This window comes from Ixodes scapularis, unplaced genomic scaffold (genome assembly GCF_016920785.2).
Source record: "Ixodes scapularis isolate PalLabHiFi unplaced genomic scaffold, ASM1692078v2 PGA_scaffold3__209_contigs__length_174095766, whole genome shotgun sequence".
NCBI lineage: Eukaryota > Metazoa > Arthropoda > Arachnida > Ixodida > Ixodidae > Ixodes > Ixodes scapularis.
In genome coordinates, this window is record NW_024609868.1 from 9,302,462 (window position 1) to 9,323,694 (window position 21,233).

At 49.2% G+C, this 21,233-nt stretch overlaps 1 protein-coding gene across 1 annotated transcript in view; it reads left to right on the forward strand.

The window, feature by feature from the left end:
* Positions 1-21,233, forward strand: part of LOC115322218 (pancreatic lipase-related protein 2-like) — a 42,526-nt gene that overhangs the window by 14,647 nt on the left and 6,646 nt on the right. Inside the window, exons 4-5 of the mRNA XM_042292543.1 lie at positions 6,401-6,653; positions 20,047-20,241. Of these exons, the coding sequence (XP_042148477.1) occupies positions 6,401-6,653; positions 20,047-20,241 (448 nt within the window). The remainder of the gene's footprint in view (positions 1-6,400; positions 6,654-20,046; positions 20,242-21,233) is intronic.

The window sequence follows — 21,233 nt, forward strand, 5'->3', positions numbered from 1 at the left end:
CTCTTCGACGGTATTGTGAATGCCGAGAGACAACAGACGTGGCGCCGAGGTGCCGGGTGGAAGACCGAGGGGTTGTTTATAAGACCGGCCGAATTATTACTTCGAGTTTTTCTCGTTCCCGAGGCTTGAGGGTCAGATAAGGGACAGGGTAGGTTACACGGCTAATGATGAGGGCCTAAATGAAACTGGTAGCGTCTTCCTCTTTCATGCTATGTCGTCTGTTCGCGATTCGTCCCATCATACCCTTCATATTTGTGCACCATACAGTAGACCGCTCGGTTGTTTATGGGCACTGGAAATTAAAGCATTATTATTATTAGTAGTAGTAGTAGTAGCAGTAGTAGTAGTAGTAGTAGCAGTATCCGAAGGATTTGATTCGTGGTATTCGTGAAACATTGAAGCGCGTGGTGGTCCTCCGCCGTCTTGTTGGAGAAAGAGGCCCAGAATCCTAATGCATGGCACTTGCGGAATGACTCGATTCTCGAGTCTGAGAGTAAGCTGTGGCGGATCATAGGGAATGTTCCGGCATTTCTTCTTTACAATGAGCAGTTGCGACTTTTCAGGCGCATAATGAAGACCACCACCACGTGCATACCGTTGAACCATGTCGGTCGCGCGCTGTAAGGCATCTTGGATTTCCCTGTCGGAGCCGGAGGTGGCCCAGGTTGTATTGTCGTCGGCGTAGAGAGCGTGATAGACACCCTCTATTTCCAGGAGTTAAGCAGGGAGCTTCATTATGGCCCCGTTAAACAACATAGGCGAATGAACCGTCCTTGTGGCGTTCCCCTGTTGGGAGTGGGGAAAGGTTCGGTCTGAAGGTCGCCAATGCCGATCGTGGCGGTGCGGTTTTGTAAAAATGCTTGAATGTAAGCAGAGGTGCGCAGAGGTGCGTTGACCACAGTTTAGATCACTGAGATTGGTGAGTATGATGTAGTGACTCACATTGTCAAATGCCCCCTTCAGATCCAGCGCCAGGGTGGCTCTAGTGCTGTGAGCGGAAACTTGTTTATTCATATATTTGTGTAGATGGAGGAGGATGTTTTACGTACTGAGGTGCGGACGAAAGCCGAATATGGTCGGTGGTCAGAGGTTGTTCTCGATGTATGGCTGGACCCGGTTGAGTATCACGTACTCGAATAGCTTTCCGATACATGAAGTCAGAGAGATGGGCCTCAGGTTCTCCAATTTGGGTGGTTTGCCGGTCTTGGGGATCAGGATGATATCGGTACGTTTTCACGCTGCCGGTAATGTGCCTTCCTCCCAATGCTGAGTAAAGAAATTGGTGAGGGCTTGAATGGAAGGGTCGTCTAGGTTTCGAATGATACGATTTGTAATCTTGCCCACACCGAGGGTGGTATTCCGAGTAAGAGCCTGGATGGCTTGATTCACTTCGGCCGAAGTGTTGGGATAATCAAGGTCTCCGTTGGGGGGCACCACAGTATTCCACGGGCTGAGAGGGCGGATGTTTTTGCCCTAGGTACTTTTCCCGCAGAGCGTCGAGGATGTCCTTGTTTGTCCCTGGATATTGATGTAGGAGTTTTGTCACGATATGCCGGGTGGCTGACTTGCTCTTGGGGGGCTCAGGCAGGCGGAGCAGTAGGGTCCAGGTTTTGGCGGTGCCCAGGGTGCCCTGAAGGCTGTTGCAGAACTGTTGCCAGTTCTGTTGCATGAGGTTCACAGCGTAATAAGCGGCCTCCTCCGTAAGCCTTGCTATGCGAATCTTGAGGGTCCTGTTGTGTTTCTGCCGACGCCATCACTTGATCAAGCTTCGTCGAGCTTCTACAGATGGAGTAGGTGGGGGTCGACGACTTGCGGTTCGTCGGTTAACATGATATCTTTGGCTTAAGCGGAGACGTCGTGTTGTAGAGTGCTCACGCATTCGTTGAAGGAAGTGATTTCCGAAGTGGAAGTGGTTTCTCTCTGTTTACGAAACTCGTCCCAATTAACGAGTCGTGTCTTCTTGCTAATGAGGGGGACTGTAGTGATGAGAATGCAGTGGTCACTTCCGAGCGTTTCCTCGGTGTTGCGCCATTCAGCGTCTGCGAGCCTCTTGGTCATTGTCAAGTCGGGGCACGTGTCACCTGACACACTGTTGCCAATCCTGGTAGGGCAGGCAGGGTCTGGGTGAACTGTGAGGCCCTGATGATTAATGAGCTCCCACAATTTATTGCCTTACAAGGTCGCCTTGCCGTACCCCCAAGCTGGGTGCGCCGCGTTAAAGTCGCCCAGGACGACGAACCCGTTCTGCTTGGTTAGTTTGAAAGTAGCGACGAGCAGGTAGGCAAGATTCTCCTTTCGTCGACTTGGTGGACTGTAGATATTAAGCACAAAAATACTCATCTTGCCCCTTTTTACAGGCAGGATATCGATAAGGTTATGATCGATGCTACTGCCATCAATTTGGTGCTGAACAATGGTGAGTGATCTGGCAGTGTGTGTTGCGACTCTATTATCGGCGGAGGGTGTATGACCGTTATAGCCGGATCGGGATGGGACCAATCCAGCATCGCATATATATAGATGAAGAAAGCCATGTTTTTCTTCGTACATGCGACAATTCCATTGCCAAAAGGTTAGTTTATGGCAATTTCGTTGGGCCTCATTATTCATCATGACCGAGTATATGAAAAGGAAGTGAGGGAGATTCTAGGTTGGGTACTAGTTTTGCTTTTTTACGGTTTGCGTGGTTGGTATCTTCAGCCGTTTTTTCCCCGGTTGTGGTTTGGTTGCGGGTATGATCTGGGAGGGGTTTGGGGGTCGCGAGGATCTTGAGGGTGTGAGGAGTGTTCGGTGTTGCCTATTCTCCTTTCTAAGTTGCCGACTCTCCTCTTTAAGTTGTTGATTCTCAGCCCTTAGTTCCTTTAACCGGTTTAAAATTTCGGTTAGCTTCTCACTAACATCCGGCGCGCAGAGAATAGACGAAGAGGGAGTGGTCTGCTTCTTTTGGTTGTTTTGTGGGAATAGCCGCGCTGCCCAGCTCACCGTGTTCTTGCCTAGTGGCTGACGGAGTGCCGCTGGTGCCTTGTCGCATTGTGGGCTGATTGATCGTGACCTGGAATCGGACCTCGGTCTGGAAAAACACCGTTGCCTCAGTCCTGTCCTTTGTGACCCTCTGGAGCGGGAGCGTGGCCGGGAGTTGACGTGAGTGCCCTTTTGTCTTTGGTAGTATTTTAAGTCAGGTGTTGGTGGGTGGTGAGACAGCTTCTTAGGGCACTCCTTGGAGCCTGTAGGGTGGGCTCCCGTACAGAGAGCACTTCGGGGCGTACACTCGTGGCCTTTCGTAGGGTTGGAAACGCCGCACGTCACGCACTTAACAGTGTCCGGGTTGGTGCACAGATCGGCGCGATGACCGATCTCGTGGCATATGTATCAGGCGTGACGGCTGCGTGATCGTAGTTGACGTATTGCGGTAATTGCTTTCCAGTGAAAATAATAAGTGTTGTCGATGTTTTTTCCGAGCCTACGGGCTGAAAGAATCTCATAGCCCGGCGAGTATAGATTGTCGATTAGTTCTTTGCCAGTTGTGGCGGGCGGAATGCAACGCACCACGCCGCGAGCCGCGGTAATATACGCGGTAACTTCATATTCGTTGTCACCAAAACGCAGGGTGGGAATGTCTCTGATGTGTCGGACCAGGTCTTCACTCGGGGTGCTTGCGATGGCGATATTTTGTATTCTGTCCATGCGGACTTGGGATGTTGTCGAGTTTGGTCGGTCGCGGGTATGTTGCTGAGTTTTCTCCGCGTTAGCGTGAGAGAGGTTGATAATCTCGAGGTTGGAAAGATTCAAGGCTCCTCGCGGGCGAATAGTAACTTTAAAATCGTCTCGAGGGAATGGAGGAAGTCTTGGTTGTCTATACTTCGTTTCAGCTTCGGTCCAGACGCAGCCAAAGCTACAAGCGCGAGCTCCGGGTTTTCAGCATCCCTGCCAAGTACGCGCGCTCGTGCAGTGCCAGCACTGTTCTGGGCCACATGCTCGCGCTTGTAGCATCGGCTGCGTCTGGACCGAAGCTGAAACGAAGTATAGTCACGGTCCTCTGCGGCATCGGTTGAGAGCCTGAAATTGTGGCCTTGGTATTTTGTGGCTTGACCTTTTTGGCTCTTCGCCCGCGTTGTTTTACCCAGTCGTCTCGTTCGAGTTGGTCTTCTTGGTGGGGGATGCCCATAACATCGCTTGCCTCCATGGCCGTTGCCATTCTTGGATCGTGAGCCGGAGGCGGCGTGGGGCGAAGGCCCACGCGGATAAGCCTACCGCAGGAGCGCCGGGTAAAATGTTGCGTACGTGGCGGCCTTCGCTTGGGAACTTCGAGAGGTGATATTTCTAAGGAAAATTCACTCACGCGCTGGATGATGGTGTGAACTTGTTCCTTGCGACGAACTGCATTGATTGAGACCAAAATTATTTCTGGATTATACCTGGGGCTCTGTGTTTTCGGACAAATTCGTAAAATTCCGAAAAACACCCGCCGGTAAAATTTGTGGCTATTCGGATTTATCCGATAAACTCCGAATTGTTATGTGCCCCACAATTTTTTTTTCCTTTTTTTTTTTTTTTACAATTTGAGCATCGCAGGAAGAATGGTACTGGGAAAATAACAGCATAATTATCTTTCAAGCCTCGGACCGTTGTCAAAAGGGGATCTTACGGCTTGTCTCGTCAAGATTGGTTCAGGGTTACATCAGGTCTGTTCTCGAGCACGCGTGTACAGTCTGGGATCCACCAACTGCTGTTGATAGAAATAAACTTGCAAGAGGTCAAAACTTAGCGGCTAGATATGCTCCCGGGAATTATAACAGGCGACTCAGCATGACAAGTCTGAAGGAATTCTTAGGCTGGGAATCTCTTGAAAAAAGAAGGAAATGTACGGCTAAATTTATTTCATAACATTTATCACTGCAGAATTGGTATACAGCGCGAAAACTACATTTTTCCCCCACATTATACTCCCGTCGAAAGGTACGTGAATGTAAATGTAACACAAACCAGTTTAAATCTCCGTTTTTCCCCAAATCTATTAGCGAATGTAATCAATTGCCTTCGGAGGTTGTTGACATTTTGGACAATGACGCTTTCTTTGCTGCATTGTGAGAAGTATTTTCTTTTTTGTTTCCCGTATACTGGGTATGCATGTGCGCGTTCTGTTATGCTCCTTTGTATTGCTTAAATGTATCACATTGATGTACATTTCCCCCCTACTGTAATGCCACCCTGGCGCTGTGGGAAAGTGAATAAATAAAAGGAAACAGGTCACCGTACCATTGGTGTCACGACAAAAGCCACTCTTTTGGTTTCCAGTTTGGGCCATGGGATTTGGGATCTACAGATAGGAGAGGGTAGGTTTCTTGGGGTAACAGTGAAAGCTATGGACCATAGAGCATATATAAAATGGGGAAGAGGGGCAGTTGAAACTTCTCTATTGCATCCTTAACCACTCCACCTCGCGCGGCCGCGGGATAGATTGGTCGGATGACTACGAGCTTCCTTGCGGCTACCTCCGGCAGTTTATTGATTTTAAGGTATCGACGTTTATCGAAGCCACACTTGTGTGCAACCTTTGTCGTGGGACAAATTAGTATTGCCAATGACACCAACGCCAAATTCAACTGAAGAAATCTTAATTGATACGAGCGCATTTTATTTTTTATCTGGCATACCTTTGCATCCGGGTATTATTTATTATTTTTTAATAGGAAACACTGCGAAAGTAATCTCCGAATTTCGGAGAAATGGGGATTTACAAAAAATAAACTCCGATAAACACCGAATTTTCGCTAAAAAATAAACTCCAAAAAACGCCCTCCGAATTTCACGAAAAATAAACTCCGAAAACACGGAGCCCTAATATGCATTTTGCCGGTGATTGGGATCTCTGACAGCGGGAGCCCTTGAATGTTACCTCGGGCAGGGGAAAAAATCATTTCTCTGGAATAGATACCACGCGCCCAGCTAGCAAAAGCGACGACGACCAAGGGGTGGTAGCAATAAATAAACCCGAGTCAAGACTGGTTCACATCCAAGGGCTTCTAACTACGGAATATGGGCTGAGTCACACAGCACTAACCATGGCACCTCGTCCGCATGCCATCTTTCGTAGCTATAGTTCACACACCTTGCGCCAAGGCAATGCTCACGTTCTCTTTCTGCCGTAGCTTGGTCGTTTCAGATTGCATTTTTTTTTTCGACTGCTCATGTTTACTCAGGTGCTCGTAAGACTCAGTCGTCTTCCAGCCGAACCAAGCTGAACCTTTTATGCGCCCTTCAAAGTCGTATATCTAAGCCATAATCCAACCTTTTCTTTATGTTCTGTTTTTTTTTTTTTTTCGCCTGTCGGTCTAGATGCGTAAGAAATAGAATTCGTCGAGCATAAACTAAACCAAACTACATACAATAAAAAATGCAGGAAGACCTCAACGTGATCTTGGTGGACTGGAGAGGAGGTGCTTCCCAACTGAACTACATACAGAGCTCCGGTGACACAGCCCTCGTGGGAAGACAAATTTCTGTACTCGTACAGGGCCTGATGAAGTCGTACCCGGACGCCCTGAAGGCCTCAGACGTCCATGCTATTGGCCACAGCCTGGGCGCGGGAGTGGTCGGTTTCTTTGGGAAGCATTTCAAGAATAGTACCGGTACCTTGATTGGACGAATTTCAGGTACGTCTTTGGCACACATATATAATACATTTTCGTTGGGTTCGTGGAGTGAATATGATACTTGATTTTTTGCGTATATATAAGTAATTTAGTACCACTGCACATGTTTGAAATTGTACGAGTGGTAGAAGAGTCAAGCAATTATTATATCTACCATAATAACCGCCGTTACGTGAACTTTAATGCATCAAAGCTCTTTTTTTTTCGTTTCGTGTTTTTATCAATAAGGTTTTTACGGCGGAGCTGTTAAGGGCTAGGTTCCCCAGGATCGTGTCCGTGTATGTCGACACAAGACTACCTGGACAGCTGTCGCCATCTATAAGCGACGGCGGCAAGCACACAACCAGTATGGTTTTCGCCGTCGCTCGTAGATGGTGGCAACCTTTCCAGCTATAATAGAAGAATGGATAGTTGGGCGCGTTGGTGGGAATTCATCGTAGGAAACAGCGCGAAAAACAGACGAGGACGAAGAAGAAGCACACAGTGTATCGAGTACAGCTCCGCTGGTCTTTCTGGTTCACGAGAGTGGAAAGGCTGAACGCTTTTTTTTTTTATTCAATTCATCCTCCACAGCTTATAGCCTCTGCTATGCAGAGCGCATCGCAAATTGTGAAAAGAGCAGTCATCTGAGGACCTATAAAATTACTTAACGTTTATTGACATCTATTGATTTAAGTAAATTGTCACGGGTGGTGACCAAAAGAACAATAAATAAACAGGAAGAAATAAACGTTTAATGTGGCGAACTTGTGCCCAAAACAAAAAGGGAATAGAAGATAACAACAGAGCGTTACGGGCGTCGAAGTCGGCGTAACAGCACGGTCGAACGCCGGGGCGAGACTGACTGCGGCTAGCCACGTGCAGCCCCTTATGTGCATGCGTGTGCTTCTGGAATAATCGGCGTTAAAGGTTCGACGCGTAGAACATTTGGACCTCGAACAAGAAACAGGATTCTCGAATTTACCAGAACACTAAATTGCAGGAATAAACAAAAGATGCGTCCCTCCAATGAATAGAGCCCTGTCTTTTCGCGCGGGAGGCAGGCACTATAACCGTTAGGCGCTGCGCGCGCGGCAGTATATGAATTCCTAGTAGGGCTAAGCGTCGATTAAAACTTTTAACCCGATTAATCGCCACATTTTTATTAATTAATCTATCAATCGGCCTTGTTCATTTTCATGCATAATATAAAAAATATTTTATCCTGCTTTTGGTAAGTATGTGACAAACGGCGCAATATACAATTTAAATTTCAAATGAACTGTGTGTGTAGTTGAGAGCAGTTCAAAGACACTCACGCGCACAAATTATTGCTTGGGCTGCATGAGTCAAAGCGTTACGTTGACATTCCCCGGCAAAGGTGACCTCCCTTGATTGTTCACAATAGTCTCTGCTGCGGTAAACGGACAGCCGAAAGGAGTTGACATAAGCGGGACAAGTTGCAACCTTCTGCAAATGTCTCAAGATACAGTATGGAAGGAAAACCTAAAGTTTTCCTTCCATACAGGTGTACTCGCGCACGTCTGCGTGGTGAAAACATTGATATTATATTTTTTGGGTTCGTCAAAAATTTACCGATTAACCGGTTAAAAAAATTAATCACGATTATACCATTAATACATTAATCACTAAGTTAATTGATCAATTGCCTAGCCCTAATTTGTAGCATATTGTTTTATAGAAGGAGGCGATTGGCCGCAGTCTATGGGAGCTCTTTGTTATGATATTGGGGGAATGCAGCTGCTAGTATTATAAGTTTAAAGTATTCGTTTATTTCGGTACCCATATTCGCCTGTTGCTGTTGTTTTCTTTAGCTGAAAACATATCTTCCAATAATAGCCATAATCGCTATATACGGCATGTGGTATGGGCATGACACGAGATAGAGTGGCGTCTATAGGAAGTATTCACTGCACGTCATATTTGTGGGTGCTGTTTAAAGCGCATGCTCAGAACGAGGTCACATCACTAGGCTGCTAATGCCGGCACTCTCGATGGTGCAGGATGCACGTTGCCAAAAGAACTCTGGAAGCTCGCCACCAGCACGCGCTCAGAATTCGCGCACACAGATATGGCCGCCAGCCAGTGAATACTCGCTATTAGCGATGTGCGCGGCCAAAAGCGTCGCTGTGGTCAGCTTTCCATGATTGGCCAAACCATGGGTATATCAGCACTGCCAGATTTTCAACTTTGACGGTGTTAGTTTCGGATTGCGATAGCTCCTAGCTTCTACTGTGCTTTTTAAACACACCATCGAACTCGTCGTCGCACCTGATGGTAAGTAGCCAGAATAACAACTGGTGACGTCACGGCGAGGCAAATCCCAGTCGTGACGTCACGGAGGGAAACCATGAGAGGGCGCCACCGAAACATCTCGGGGCTAATAGTCGGGATGAAGTTGCTTTAGCACTTTCATAAACTCAAACTGAGTTTTGTTGTGCACTTGGTTGGACTGAAGCCGGGGTTTCACTGCCGGGCTATATCGGTGGTTTTAATGCCGCGTACCTCATCTCTCCTTGAACTCATTTCTATGCGGCATCTGAAGCACGGATCTCCCGGTGACTCGCTTTCGAATCTAGATGGCGACAGTGTTTTGCATGATGTAAAAGAAGTGTGACCCCGGCTTTAGAGACACTCTGAATGTGTGGCTCAAGAAACTGGGTTAGAAACTTGGGCTAGACTACTGGCGACGTGCGCAATCGAAAGCGTCGCTGTGGTCGGCCTTCCACTATTGACCGAATGCTGACTATGACGTCAGCAAAGGATTTTTCATCGACTGAAATAAGAGTAATGTACGAATTTGAATTTTGATAGTGCTGACAGTGTTGCTTTTACAGCGCAATTATTTCAAGCTGCCACCATGCTAATTACGAACACCATCAAACTTGTTGTTCGCAAGGTAATGACGTCACGAGAGGGAACAACAGGAGGGCGCCACCAAAAACAATTCGTCGCTAATAACCACATACATTTATATAATAAAAACAGCGCTAGAGACGAAACGATGACTCACAGTTCTATGTTAATACCTTGTTTCTGAGCCTCGATTGTCTACTTATCTCTCGTATTTTATTGTTTTTTTTCCCACGATTTATAACTGTCTGACTCAATATTATATTCAGTGACTCGGTTAATAAAAAGGCGCTAGTTTTACCTAAAATAGAGGCAGATACAATGGCTGGGTGAACCTAAGAAATTTGCTGACAATAACTTCTGAGCTGTATCTGGCAGCCCTGAGCACGCTTAAACCTGAAGTATTGCTTCCTGAAGCGGGGTTGGAACCGGTCAAATGAAAGCTCAAGAATAATCAACTGAACAATTTACTTTTCTTTGTGACTACAGCAGCAAACATATCAAAGAATAAAAATCTAGAGAAAATATACAATGTAAAACATGAAAAAATAGGCTCATTGCCGTATCCTGCGCATGACGTGGCGACGATATCTGTAGTGCTTTCTGGCGCGTCGATAGGGAGTTTTCGTAAATCGTTTTGGACGTCCCGCAACGCCCTCCGCAACCCGCCACGATACTTGAACTCTACAATCAAGGCCATTGGCGCTCAGGCGCGGTAGCGGCTTCTTCGTTGCGGAAGGCTTAGCGGAGGCGGAAACGCGGTCTACGAAATCTCCCTAATAATTTGCACCACGGAAGTGTGCAAATTCCTACAGTTGGGCTTGGAACGCGCTCCCGACCGTGAACGTGCTCTGGTGACATCCTGGTTGTATAATGAACTCAGTTCACCACCTAGAACCCTGTACAATGTGTCTTGGCAAGCCGCCAGCTGCGCAGTCAAATTCCTACCGGGTCATGAGAAGCGCGCATACCGCCACCAGTGCGCTGCGTCCCATTCCAGCGCAATGAGGGCACACCAGCTGCGCTTCCTATTTTCCGCGGCGACGTGTTACTATTTCCACTGGTTGCGACGGCAAGTACACACCCCTATCGGCTGGCACTGCAGGCGATACACGGGTATACCACCGTAAAACAGAGGAGTGTAGGGCTCTAAGAGTACCATAGTTTTCTCAATGGCTTAATTTTCTTGCCCTGCTTATGAAGCTACTAAAACATCCGTTAGCTCGTGAGATATGCAGAATACAGTATATAAACAGTTATGAACCTGCTGGCCTGAAATTGGACCCAATATATTTGTTTGTTTGTTGTTGTTCTTTTTACATAGAACTACGTCTTTTCCCGCGCTTGGAAGGGGGGGGGGGGGGTGTTGCAAAGTTGGAAGAATAATGTCATGAAAACTTGGTCAAGGAAGTGACGTCACACGGATAAGGCCCAAGCGCCCTCCCTGGCGGCGCGGCGCCTGCTACCGAGATCCGCGCGGTGCGCACGCGCGTGCTTTCCTTATCTCATCTGTTGTCTTGCTCGCTCCAACGCGACGCACTCTTGTCTGATTGAAACGGCGATAGAGGCCGCTCCGGCAGCCGTGATTCACTCAGAACGCTTTTATTTTCCGTTCTGGTGGTGGCATCTGGTTGGAGCTAACGCGCTACGTGCTACCTCTGGTGCCATGTTGAGCCACCGCGACCTGCGACAGGGAAGAGAATGTGATGACTTACCCCGAAAATGGGCAGGGATGCGGTTGGAGTGCGAACTCGATAGTAAATGCTTCCACAAGTTCGTATGATTCTCGCTCTAACTTCAGGTAAGTACCGTTCGTCAGAACTGGTAATTATACTTCAGCCTCTGTCGCACTTACTATTAAGTTCACAACTGCTTGTTCAAAGCTTTCGCATGTGTTGTCAGCACCTGGGTTCCAGAGTGAGCCCGGGTAGCTGATTGCCGTCGGCAAAAGCGGTTAAATGTCGCCTCGGACTACCAGTCAGCTGCTGCTAAAATGTACGGCAAGTGGTACTCCAACCTCCACAGCTTTGGAGGTGGCTGCTCCTCGCGTTGAGTGTGCTTTGAAAACCGACGTGTCAATGCCCGCAAGCGTTAGTGTGTGTTTTATCCAGTGAGCTACTTTGTCCCGTGCTGCTGGGCGGAAAGCCTTTTGCGTAGTGAGCAGAAGCTGCGTGTGGGCGCCTCGGAGTGCTGCAGCCCGTTCGAGGTACACCTGCAAGCATTTCGCTGGACACCATTCCCGAACCTCTTCGACTGCTGGAAAGAAGAGGGTGGGAAGGGGTTTAGATACCCCAGAAGTCTTTCTGAGGCCACTGAGCAGGAGCTCCCAACCCGCGGATTGCTTACGGATGTGGCATGTTGAAAGCAGGCACAAGTCCTGCCTGCTGAGGCAAGGGCTAACAGCATAGCAAGCTTGCTAGTGGGCGTTTTGAGGCTAAGGTCTTTTTAGGACCCCACGACTGCAGGAGGGTTGTCACCGTGTCAACCCTTCAAGTTGGGGGGTATCGGGGTTTGGGGGGGTTAGAATTAAACACTCCCTTCATAAGGCGCACCACTGCTGGGTGTTCCCCCAGAGGGCAACCGTCAAAAGCTATGCAAGATCTGAGACAAGGCAGAGCGGTAACATCCTATAGTGCGATACGCCAAGCGAGGAAGTTGAGCACCTATGTCAGAGTGGGAGAAAAGGGATCAACAGTCCTTAAACGGCACCAGCGTTCCCACCTGCGCCAGCAAGAGGTGTCCGTGAGTTATGTTCCCCGCCTTCATGATGCCTCGATGAGGTGTGCAGCCTGCTCCGAAAGTTGCCAATGTGTTTGCTGGAGTTGGTCAGTCTTCATGCTACTAGTGTCAGGCTCTCCGTGCTGAGCATTGGATGTACCTGCCCGTCGTGGCTGCGCAGTAGGTCGTGTGATTGGGGAGGAAGACGCAGTTCCTCGTACGAGTGGTGCAGCAGCGAGGCATACCATGACTGAGATGGCCAGACTTGGGGCTATTAGAATGAGCGGACTGTTGGAGGTCTGCAACTTGGCAATGCATCTGCTCACAAGGCTGAACGGTGGGAAGGCATAGAGGCCCTGACCCGTCCAGTCCTGGCTGAGAGCATCCACTGCTGCCGCCGGAGGATCCGGCTTCCAGCTGTAGTAGTGCCTCACCTGGTGGTTGCAGAAGTTCGCAAAAAGGTCCGTGTGCACGGGGCCCCACAGACAGTTGACCCTGCTGAATATGAGCAGGCACAGTTTACAACTGCTTGCATCTATCACTCTCCTGGAAGCTTGGTCTGCATCCGTGTGCCCCGGAATGTGTTGCGCCCTGGCTGATATTCCCCTCTCCCAACACCACGACCATCGCTCGTGGGCTATCCTGGTGATTTGTGGAGAGCAGAGGCTGCCCCTCCTATTGTTGGCCGCTACTGCGTCTGTGTTGTCTAGCTCGAGGAGGATGGAGCCCCGAGACGCATTTTTTGCCGGTGCTTGAAGGGCCAGGAAGGCTGCCATCAGCTCCTGGGCATTGACGTGCCAAGTGTATTGGAGTGGTGTGCAGTGATGCCCAATCGTCCACCTCTCCGAGCATGCTCCCCACCCCTTCAACGAACTGTCCGACTGTATCGTCTGCACTACTGGGGTGTCTTGATCTGGTTCCTTGGGATCTTCCTCAGTGCTCGGATCCACCACGAGTCATGCCGCGTGTCCCTGGATAGTGTAAAAGTGGTCGTGTACGTACCGCTCTGTAGGGTCTGTCTCAAATCTGTTTGAAGGTTCCTGATATAAAAGGAACCCTCCCGCAGCACCATCAGACATGTGTTCAGTTGTCCCGCCAAGCTTGCAACCTGGCGGGCCGTGATCCCCGGTTTCTCCAGCTTCTGCTGTAGGTGGTCCAACAGGTTGGCGAGTTTTTCTCCAGGGAGCTCGAGCATCAATCGTCTCGAGTAGATTGATAGTCCCAGAAACAAGTCCTGGGCTGGTGTCAGTACTGACTTCTCCGAATTTACGGCCAAAACTAGGTTTTGTAGGAGGTTCACGATAAGACGTCCCTGGTTTGCCAGTAGGGAAAGGGATTGGGTCATGACGAGGATGTCGTCCAAGAACATGACGATGTGAAGTCCCTTCGACCGGAGATAGGCCGCGACTGGTTTCAGAAGTTTTGTGAAAACTCTCGGTGCCGATCTGAGGCCAAATGGTAGCACGTTCCAGCGATAGACCCTGTCCCCCTCACGAAAACCGAGCCAGGGGCGGTCCTGGTGGCAGATCGGGACCGACAAGTATGCATCCTTCAGGTCGACACGCATCATAGAGTCGCCCTGCTGGATAAGATCCCTCACCGAGTGCCACCCCCATCTTGAAGTAGTTGTGTTCCACCGACTCGTTTAGTTGTCTGAGATCTAGGATTGGGCGCACCTTGTTGTCCTTCTTTGGTACTACGAAGAAGGGGGAGAGGAACTTCACTTCGGAGGGCGGTACCTGAGAGACTGCTCCTATTTTGACCAGCTCGGACACTGCCTCCCGGACCTGATTTGACTGCCCTCGGGTCGGCACGCTGTGCAACCCTTTAATCGCTGGTACCTGTGTAAACTCCAGCTTGTACCCGTGTGTTGTCTGAAGAACCCATGCGTTGTGGGTGAGAAACTTCCACGAATCGCGGCAATATGCCAGTCGGCATATTGCCGCGAACAGCAATGGGGATCCCTCGTCCCCGCCAGAGCCGTGTATTGGGAGAGTTTGGCCAATAGGCGGAGCAAAGGCCGCCGCCAGCGCCGAATATTCCCCCCGCGCTTAGAGCGTAAACTAAATTTGTGACACAGCGTCAACCAATCAGGAGACCGCGACGTCACAACATTGCAAACGGCATTTAAAGCGTGCAATAGAAGCGTTCAATCTCGGCCTCTCTACTCCATCTCACAAATGGCTGCAGTAAAGACAAAGGCACAGGCGCGCGAGCCTAGCTCAGCAAAACGCTTTTGTTTGTACTAGAACTCGTGCATAGGAGGCACTTTCCAAAGCCACGCGCTCGTGCCCATGCCTTTGTCTGCACTGCTGATGTTTGTGCAGATGGAATATAGGTGACAGTTCGCTCTGGGCCGGCTTGCTAGAACAGCGTCTAAGGTAAGGCTGGCTGAAAAAAAAATACAGTGGTAGGGCGCGCGAGCGCCTTGAGACGCGGAGTCCCGCTCGGCTCGTGCGCTGGCGTTGGCAGTGCTTTCTTTCCCCGTCTCGGCTGAGACGCTGTTTCTAGCAAGTCGGCCCTGATTTGGAACGCACGTTCGTTTATTCTACACTTGAATATTGGCGTGACTAAAACCTCACATGCACAAAGTTTTCAGTCACCGAGAGCCAAACCTTTTCACTCTAGCGACGCTAAAACGGCTCAAATTAGTCGTGTCACAAACTTAGAGCACCCGACCACCGCTAGGGGCTGCTTCGCGGCCTGTGGTTGGCCCCGAGGTGCCCGCCTATTCAAACTAATGTATGGCCAAACTCTCTCAATAAACGGCTCTGGTCCCCGCCGTCATGGGCCACCATCTGGCGGAGCTCTGGGGCGACTCGTGCAATCACCCCCTCCCGGCGCTCGCGGGATAGCGACGCAAAGAGCCGCCCCAGATGGGTGGTAGCTGCCCCAAAGTGGTCAGCCACCGTCCTTCTGTTAATGGCCTCCTCCGAGAGGCCGATCTCTAAGAGGCCAACCAGTGGCCTCATAGCCGCAGCCACTGCGTCTTGGCCTTCTCGGAGTGCCTGGTCCCGGGCCGTGATGTTTAGATTTCCATCCGAGCCACCCTATGGGCGACGGCTTCTCTTCTTTGCCAGGGCCTTCATTTCCGGATTCAGCTCCGGCACAGTGGCGAAGGGGAGGCGCGGTCACGGGAAGCTCGTCAGGGCCGCCCGGCGCCGCTCCACGCGCCCCTCGGAGCCGCAGTGCTCCTTGAGGAAGTCCAGGAGGGCAGGGTCCATCTCCAGGGATCGGCCCTCCGTCGGTCTCCCCAACCAGACGTGGGGCTCGTCGGTGGGACCCAAAGGGTCCAGGTCTGGCGAGTCGCTCCGCTCGCTGTGTCGGAGTTCAACCTCCTCCGTGGCTAAAGGAGGGAGGCGGGTGGTGAGCGCCGCGACCCAAGTAGCGATGTCCGCCACCGTTCGCTGGAGCTCCGCGATCTCGGCGGTTGACATCTGAGGAGGCCCGAGAAAGTCATATATCGGTTTAGAAACGACTACAGCCGCACTGATCTCCGTCGTCAATCGAGCGGAATAAAGGTGCTAAGTGTGGCCCTTGTGGCTGTTCAAGAATGCGTCGCGTCGTCCGGAGCAAGAGCTCCCAAGACGCGAGCGGGGGCACCGGATGTAACTTGACATCGCCGCCTCTGCTCGGGGCCGGGGCCCATAGAACAATAAGGCAGATCGGACAGCTTGGCTTACTGAATGGCCCTTGTGGCTGTCTAAGAGCGCGCCGAGTCGTCCAGAGCCGGAGCTCCCAAGACGCTAGCGGGGGCGCCTGACGTCACTAGAGATCGCCGCCTCTGCTCGAGGCCGGGGCCCATAGATCAACATGGGGGATCGGACAGCTTGGCCTATTGAATGGCCCTTGTGGCTGTCTAAGAACGCGCCGTGTCGTCCAGAGCCGGAGCTCCCAAGACGCGAGCGGGGGCGCCGGATTTAGCTTGAGATTGCCGCCTCTGTTCGGAGCCGGGGCCCATAGAACAACAAGGGGGATCGGACCTTACTGGAAACCGGAAATAGTCATGCTTTGTCCGGAGCCGAAGCCCGTAGAACGCGAGCGGGAATGGGTCCTTAAAGCCACTTTAACTTCGCCGCCCTTGTTCGAGGCCGGGGCCCATACAACATCAGGGGGCGGGGATCGGTCTATATGTAAACCCGAAAATTGCCCGGCTTTGTCGAGAGCCGGAGGCCGTAGGACTTGAGCGGGGGCGGGAAACTCCTTTCTGCTTCTTGAAACGCCACTGCCTTTGTCCAAAGCCGGGGCCCAAGAACTTAGGCCTAGCACAGTTAATGTACGTGCGTCAAAGAGGTTCAAGATTGTTTACTCTGCGGTCAGACAAAGTTTCTTCTAAAACCTCGCGGAAGACGAGTTCAATCCCTTGTCGAGAGTGATCCACTCCGAGCTCTATCGGTTGAAGTGTCCGGAGAACAAAGAAAAAGCTCGAAGAGCGATCAAACTTACTTCTCGTCGCTCCGATCAACGAAGGAAAGATGAAGTCGGAAGGGGAGAATGCTTCCCTAAGCGCCTATGGCGCCACTTACTTTTTGTTTTCAAAATAGCTTTGAAACGCTGACGTCAGTTCCGGTATACGTGGCTTGCACATGTCGTCATTTCCGATGACCTCCAGAAGGCCCTGGGAAGAAGGAGCTCCTCTCTTATCAGGATCCTCCTTTGCGCCTCCAGATTTGCACAGGCGTCGCTATTCTCCTCCCAGAAGGTTATAGAAGATTAACATGTCACTCATCATTCTTACAAAAGCAGCTTCCCTCTCCTTCTTTTACATGGTGTTCAAAAGTATGCGATTTGACGTCAGTGCAAGGAGCCTATAGAAGGAAAAAGCAATTGTAAACTTGATAGTAATTGCGACAGAGGCTGAAGTATAATTCCCGCTCTAACTTCAGGTAAGTACAATTCGTCAGAACTGGTAATTCCAGAATCTTCGCTCCACGCTCTAAAGTCCCTGTATCTGGGAAAGTGGCGCATTCTCTTCCCTCGTCCTCCTTACACCACCTCTAACTTCCGGTTGGCGACGGAGGCTCCCTCTGGAATTTCCCAAGCGTCTCGACGTCTCGGTCAGCTGGAGCGGGCGAGTTGCCGATCGTATGGATCTTTCTCGTCATATAAGTGTAGCAATGACCTCATGGAGAGCCCGTATCCGCATCCGACCGTCCTGAAGCAGCTCTAGATCTGTTGGTACAACCGTGGATCTCGACAGTGCTATGGATAATCATCCCAATCGTTGCTACCGTGTTGCGTTAGGCCGGTTTCTCGTGAATGTTCGGCTTCACAGGAATTGCAAGTCGTTTTTAATCATCATATCAAACCGACAAATTGCAATGATATTCTCCACAATTTCAATTGATTCTTAAGCTGACTGCAGTACTAGTAATGATAAAAATAGCTACGTATTTCTCTGCGTGTGTATTCTGTACATGCTGTAAAAATTTGCCACACCGCGGGTCTTTCGCTCCGGGGCTACGCGATGCCGCTACTCTTCCGAGCGTAATAAATACTATTTTCGTAATTTTATTCGATGAAACCGTTTTTAGAAATGAAAACTCTGTTTTCATTTAGTTTTGTTACTTCGTAATTTTATGAGAGTGTCTGTATTTTTTTGGTTATTCATTCACATCAAAAACAAATCCAGGTTTAATTACGATTTCCGCTGCTTTTAGACTCCTGGATCAGCGTTCTAGGGTTGGAAACCTAGTGCAAACTTGAGAACCATGCGCTCGATTTCAGCATCAATTTGAGGGCTTACGAATTTTACTTTTATACAATTTTAATGAAGATCTGAAAGTTCTCTATTAAACATGTCAATATTATTACATAATAATTCTTGTACATGCATATAAAGCCTCGGGAGTCTACACCAAATCTAAGAAAAAAAGTCAAGCAATTGATGCTTTTTCAGTGAAAGGAAACGAGGCAAAAAATAATTAAAATCTCATGCAGAGAACCATTCAAATAAAGCGAATGCGAGGTCAAAAACTCCATGAAAATACACAAGCCTATATGACGTTAAAAAGAACAAAATCAAAGTCACAATTTTATTTATTTCTCAAAACTGCCAGACAAATAAAAATAAAAACAGAACATATGCTGAGTACATAACAAAACAAATCACAGAATGAAAAAAAAATAAGATAAATGACACGGAGGCGCACCATACACCGTCAAAATGCTTTCTTAAAACTTGACAAATGTGCAGTAACTTTACTGACAGGTGCAGTCACTTTTACATATCCTAAAATACTTCTAAGGCCCTTACACCTGATGGTGTTACTGGTACGGTACACCTGAAGACAATAAATTGTACAAACAGCATGGGTTATACAACAAGCTACTTGATGAGACGGGTTTGCAGGTATCCGACTTCAAATGCATACTCAAGATAAGGATGTAGGAGTGTGTTATATGCTGCAACTTTGACTCGCCTTGTATGTTAAAGAATCCCTCAGCTTGTGCATTATGTCGGGCACGAACCTGAAGTCCTGGAGATGCCAATGAAGTGTGCCTTCTGCAGGCAAAATCCACCGCGATTCCCCGGCACCACATTGAAACCATGGGAACCACAAGAAAGATGAATCTTAAAAACCTTTCTCGAGGGTGCCTTTACTCCATGCAGTCCCCTTCATATTGGACTTTTCGAGACACCTCAGTTGATCTGCAACGAGAAAGCGCTTAAGCCCAAATTTTAAATTGTTCTCTTCACGTTGCAACTGATACTCCTGTCGGTACGCCAACATCAGTGTTATCTGCATTGAATATAGTTGTCTTCGTAGATCTTTGTTATCCATCAGTACACCAAAAAGACTGGCATTCTGATGACACTGCCTTATGCCAAGTGTAAACAGTACGCTTGAAATTGAAAAGAAAATTATTATTTAGTCTTGTTAACTGGCTAAGAGTGAGACAATAAGATTGGATGCAAGTAACAGTGGTAACTGTCTGCACTCTGCCAGGAAATAAACTGCATTCGAAAATGAAAACTCAACAGCTGTTGCTGCAACAATCTGTCCAGGACAAGCTAGAGGAGCGAGGGCCTGTACGGCGCTGCTCAGACCTTGCTCGGACAGCCATGGGACGGCACACGCTTCTAAAATGAATAAAATAGCACACTGGCGGATGCTGGCTCGCGGAAAGATTGTGCGCCACTTATAGACACTGTAATGTTCGGCTCAGCATCCCTTTAACCTCTCCACTCATTCCTCGTGCCACCCACTCGTAGTTCTACGAAATTTTATGCAACATAGTACAGCTATGGGCCTTGTGCGCGGAAGCTTTGAACAAACTGTGGCGCCCTCATTTTGGGTAGTACAATTGCATCTGATTGGGCCTCCGTCTACTTATGGCACGTTGGGTGAGTTTTTGTCCTTTTTGTGGCGCTGAAGAACAGAAACATACCTTTGGACGTCCAACATTGGCTAGATTGAACGTCGCAAGACAATTGAAAGTGAAAGGTTCATGCCACCACCGCTAGGGTACGCGTCTCTTCTTTCTGGGTAATGACGCATAAAACATATGGCGTCGTGAGGCTTTTTTTATTTTTTATTTCTACTTCGGAACGCGCGAAAATCGGCATCTCTCGGCTCATGCCGTTAGCGTCTTAGCTTTGACCTGTGCTTCGACGGCGTTTGAAATTTTGTTGTTTCCTTGTGTTTTTTGGGGGGGATCTAGTGTTCCGCACGACAGCAGGCACGCTTCTACATGCGTGAGAGTTTGAGACGCTCAAGTGTGTACTACCCAAAACAAGTTCTAACAGGTCCCTGTTGCAGCGCCCCCTGGGCAACACAGGAGGCTTATGCACCGACCTAATTTTTGTCATCTTACGCAGCTCTGGACGCAGCCGCGCCTCTATTTGCGGACACCAGTGTCTACGTGTCTCACAGGGACGCAGTGTTTGTGGACGCCATTCACACGAGCGGAGGCAACAAGACCATATTCAAAGAGTTTGGCATTTATAACCCCATTGGACACGTCGACTTCTACGTGAACGGCGGGAGGAAGCAACCAGGCTGCAGTCTTTTTAGTAAGATACGAGATTAATACCTACAAAGATTTAGATGCTAGAAATAATTCGTATTCATTGCCTCGTCATTTGCTGAACAGCTGAGCCACAGTATAACTCCATTTCACTTTAACTCCTACAGCAGCGGCGCTAAACGGTCCAATGGGATCATTCAGGCAGCGCCCATCGCCACGGCAATCGTCTTCTTTGTACGTTTGCTACACTCTCAGGAGCCGGAGGTGTAGTACATGCACCATTTGTCCCATATATACAACCCCAAAACAAAATTTCGATGTCCAGCCCACTGACGTTGTATTGACTATAACAACTTTTACGAGCGGCTTGATACCCGTGTGATACAAGTCATACAACTTACTAAATAGAAAATGTACGTGTCAAAAACTGCAGCAAAAAAAAAACACTGAGGTTTTGCAACAGGGCCAACAAAAACTTTGAGTGTTTCCCAGGGGCTCTAATCTACACGACGGCACCGAGGGCCGGGAGATCGCCGTCTTCTGCGATTGGCCAGCTCCGCGTAGCTCACCAATCAGAGCAGTCTGCGATGTCCCTGTCCGTAGCTCCCGCCGTGCAAATTAGGGCCCTCGTAGTCTTTAATACGTACATTAGCCATTTTAATAATTTTCACTCGACTATCGAGCCGCTCGTGGAAGTCGCTATCGTCGCGGTTCGACGTCAAGTACCTGAACATCAAAGTATAGTTCTTTGGTTTTAATTTATGGGACAAGGAGCGTAAGTACTACAACCTGAGGGTGTATCCCGTGTTAAACCAATCACGCAGAGTGATCCCGCCATGATCTTTTTTTTTTCTCTGCGAGAACGGTTTGGCCGGTGATATTAAACAGACAAAGAGGTCAAGCGCCATGACGACGCACGTTTGGCGCTGACTGATCGACTCCATCGATTCGTCGGCTTTGGTTGGACTTGATGGGGAACGGAGTAAAATGGGGAAGCCTCCCTCGCACTCTTGTCTGGCAACACATTGATATGGCGCT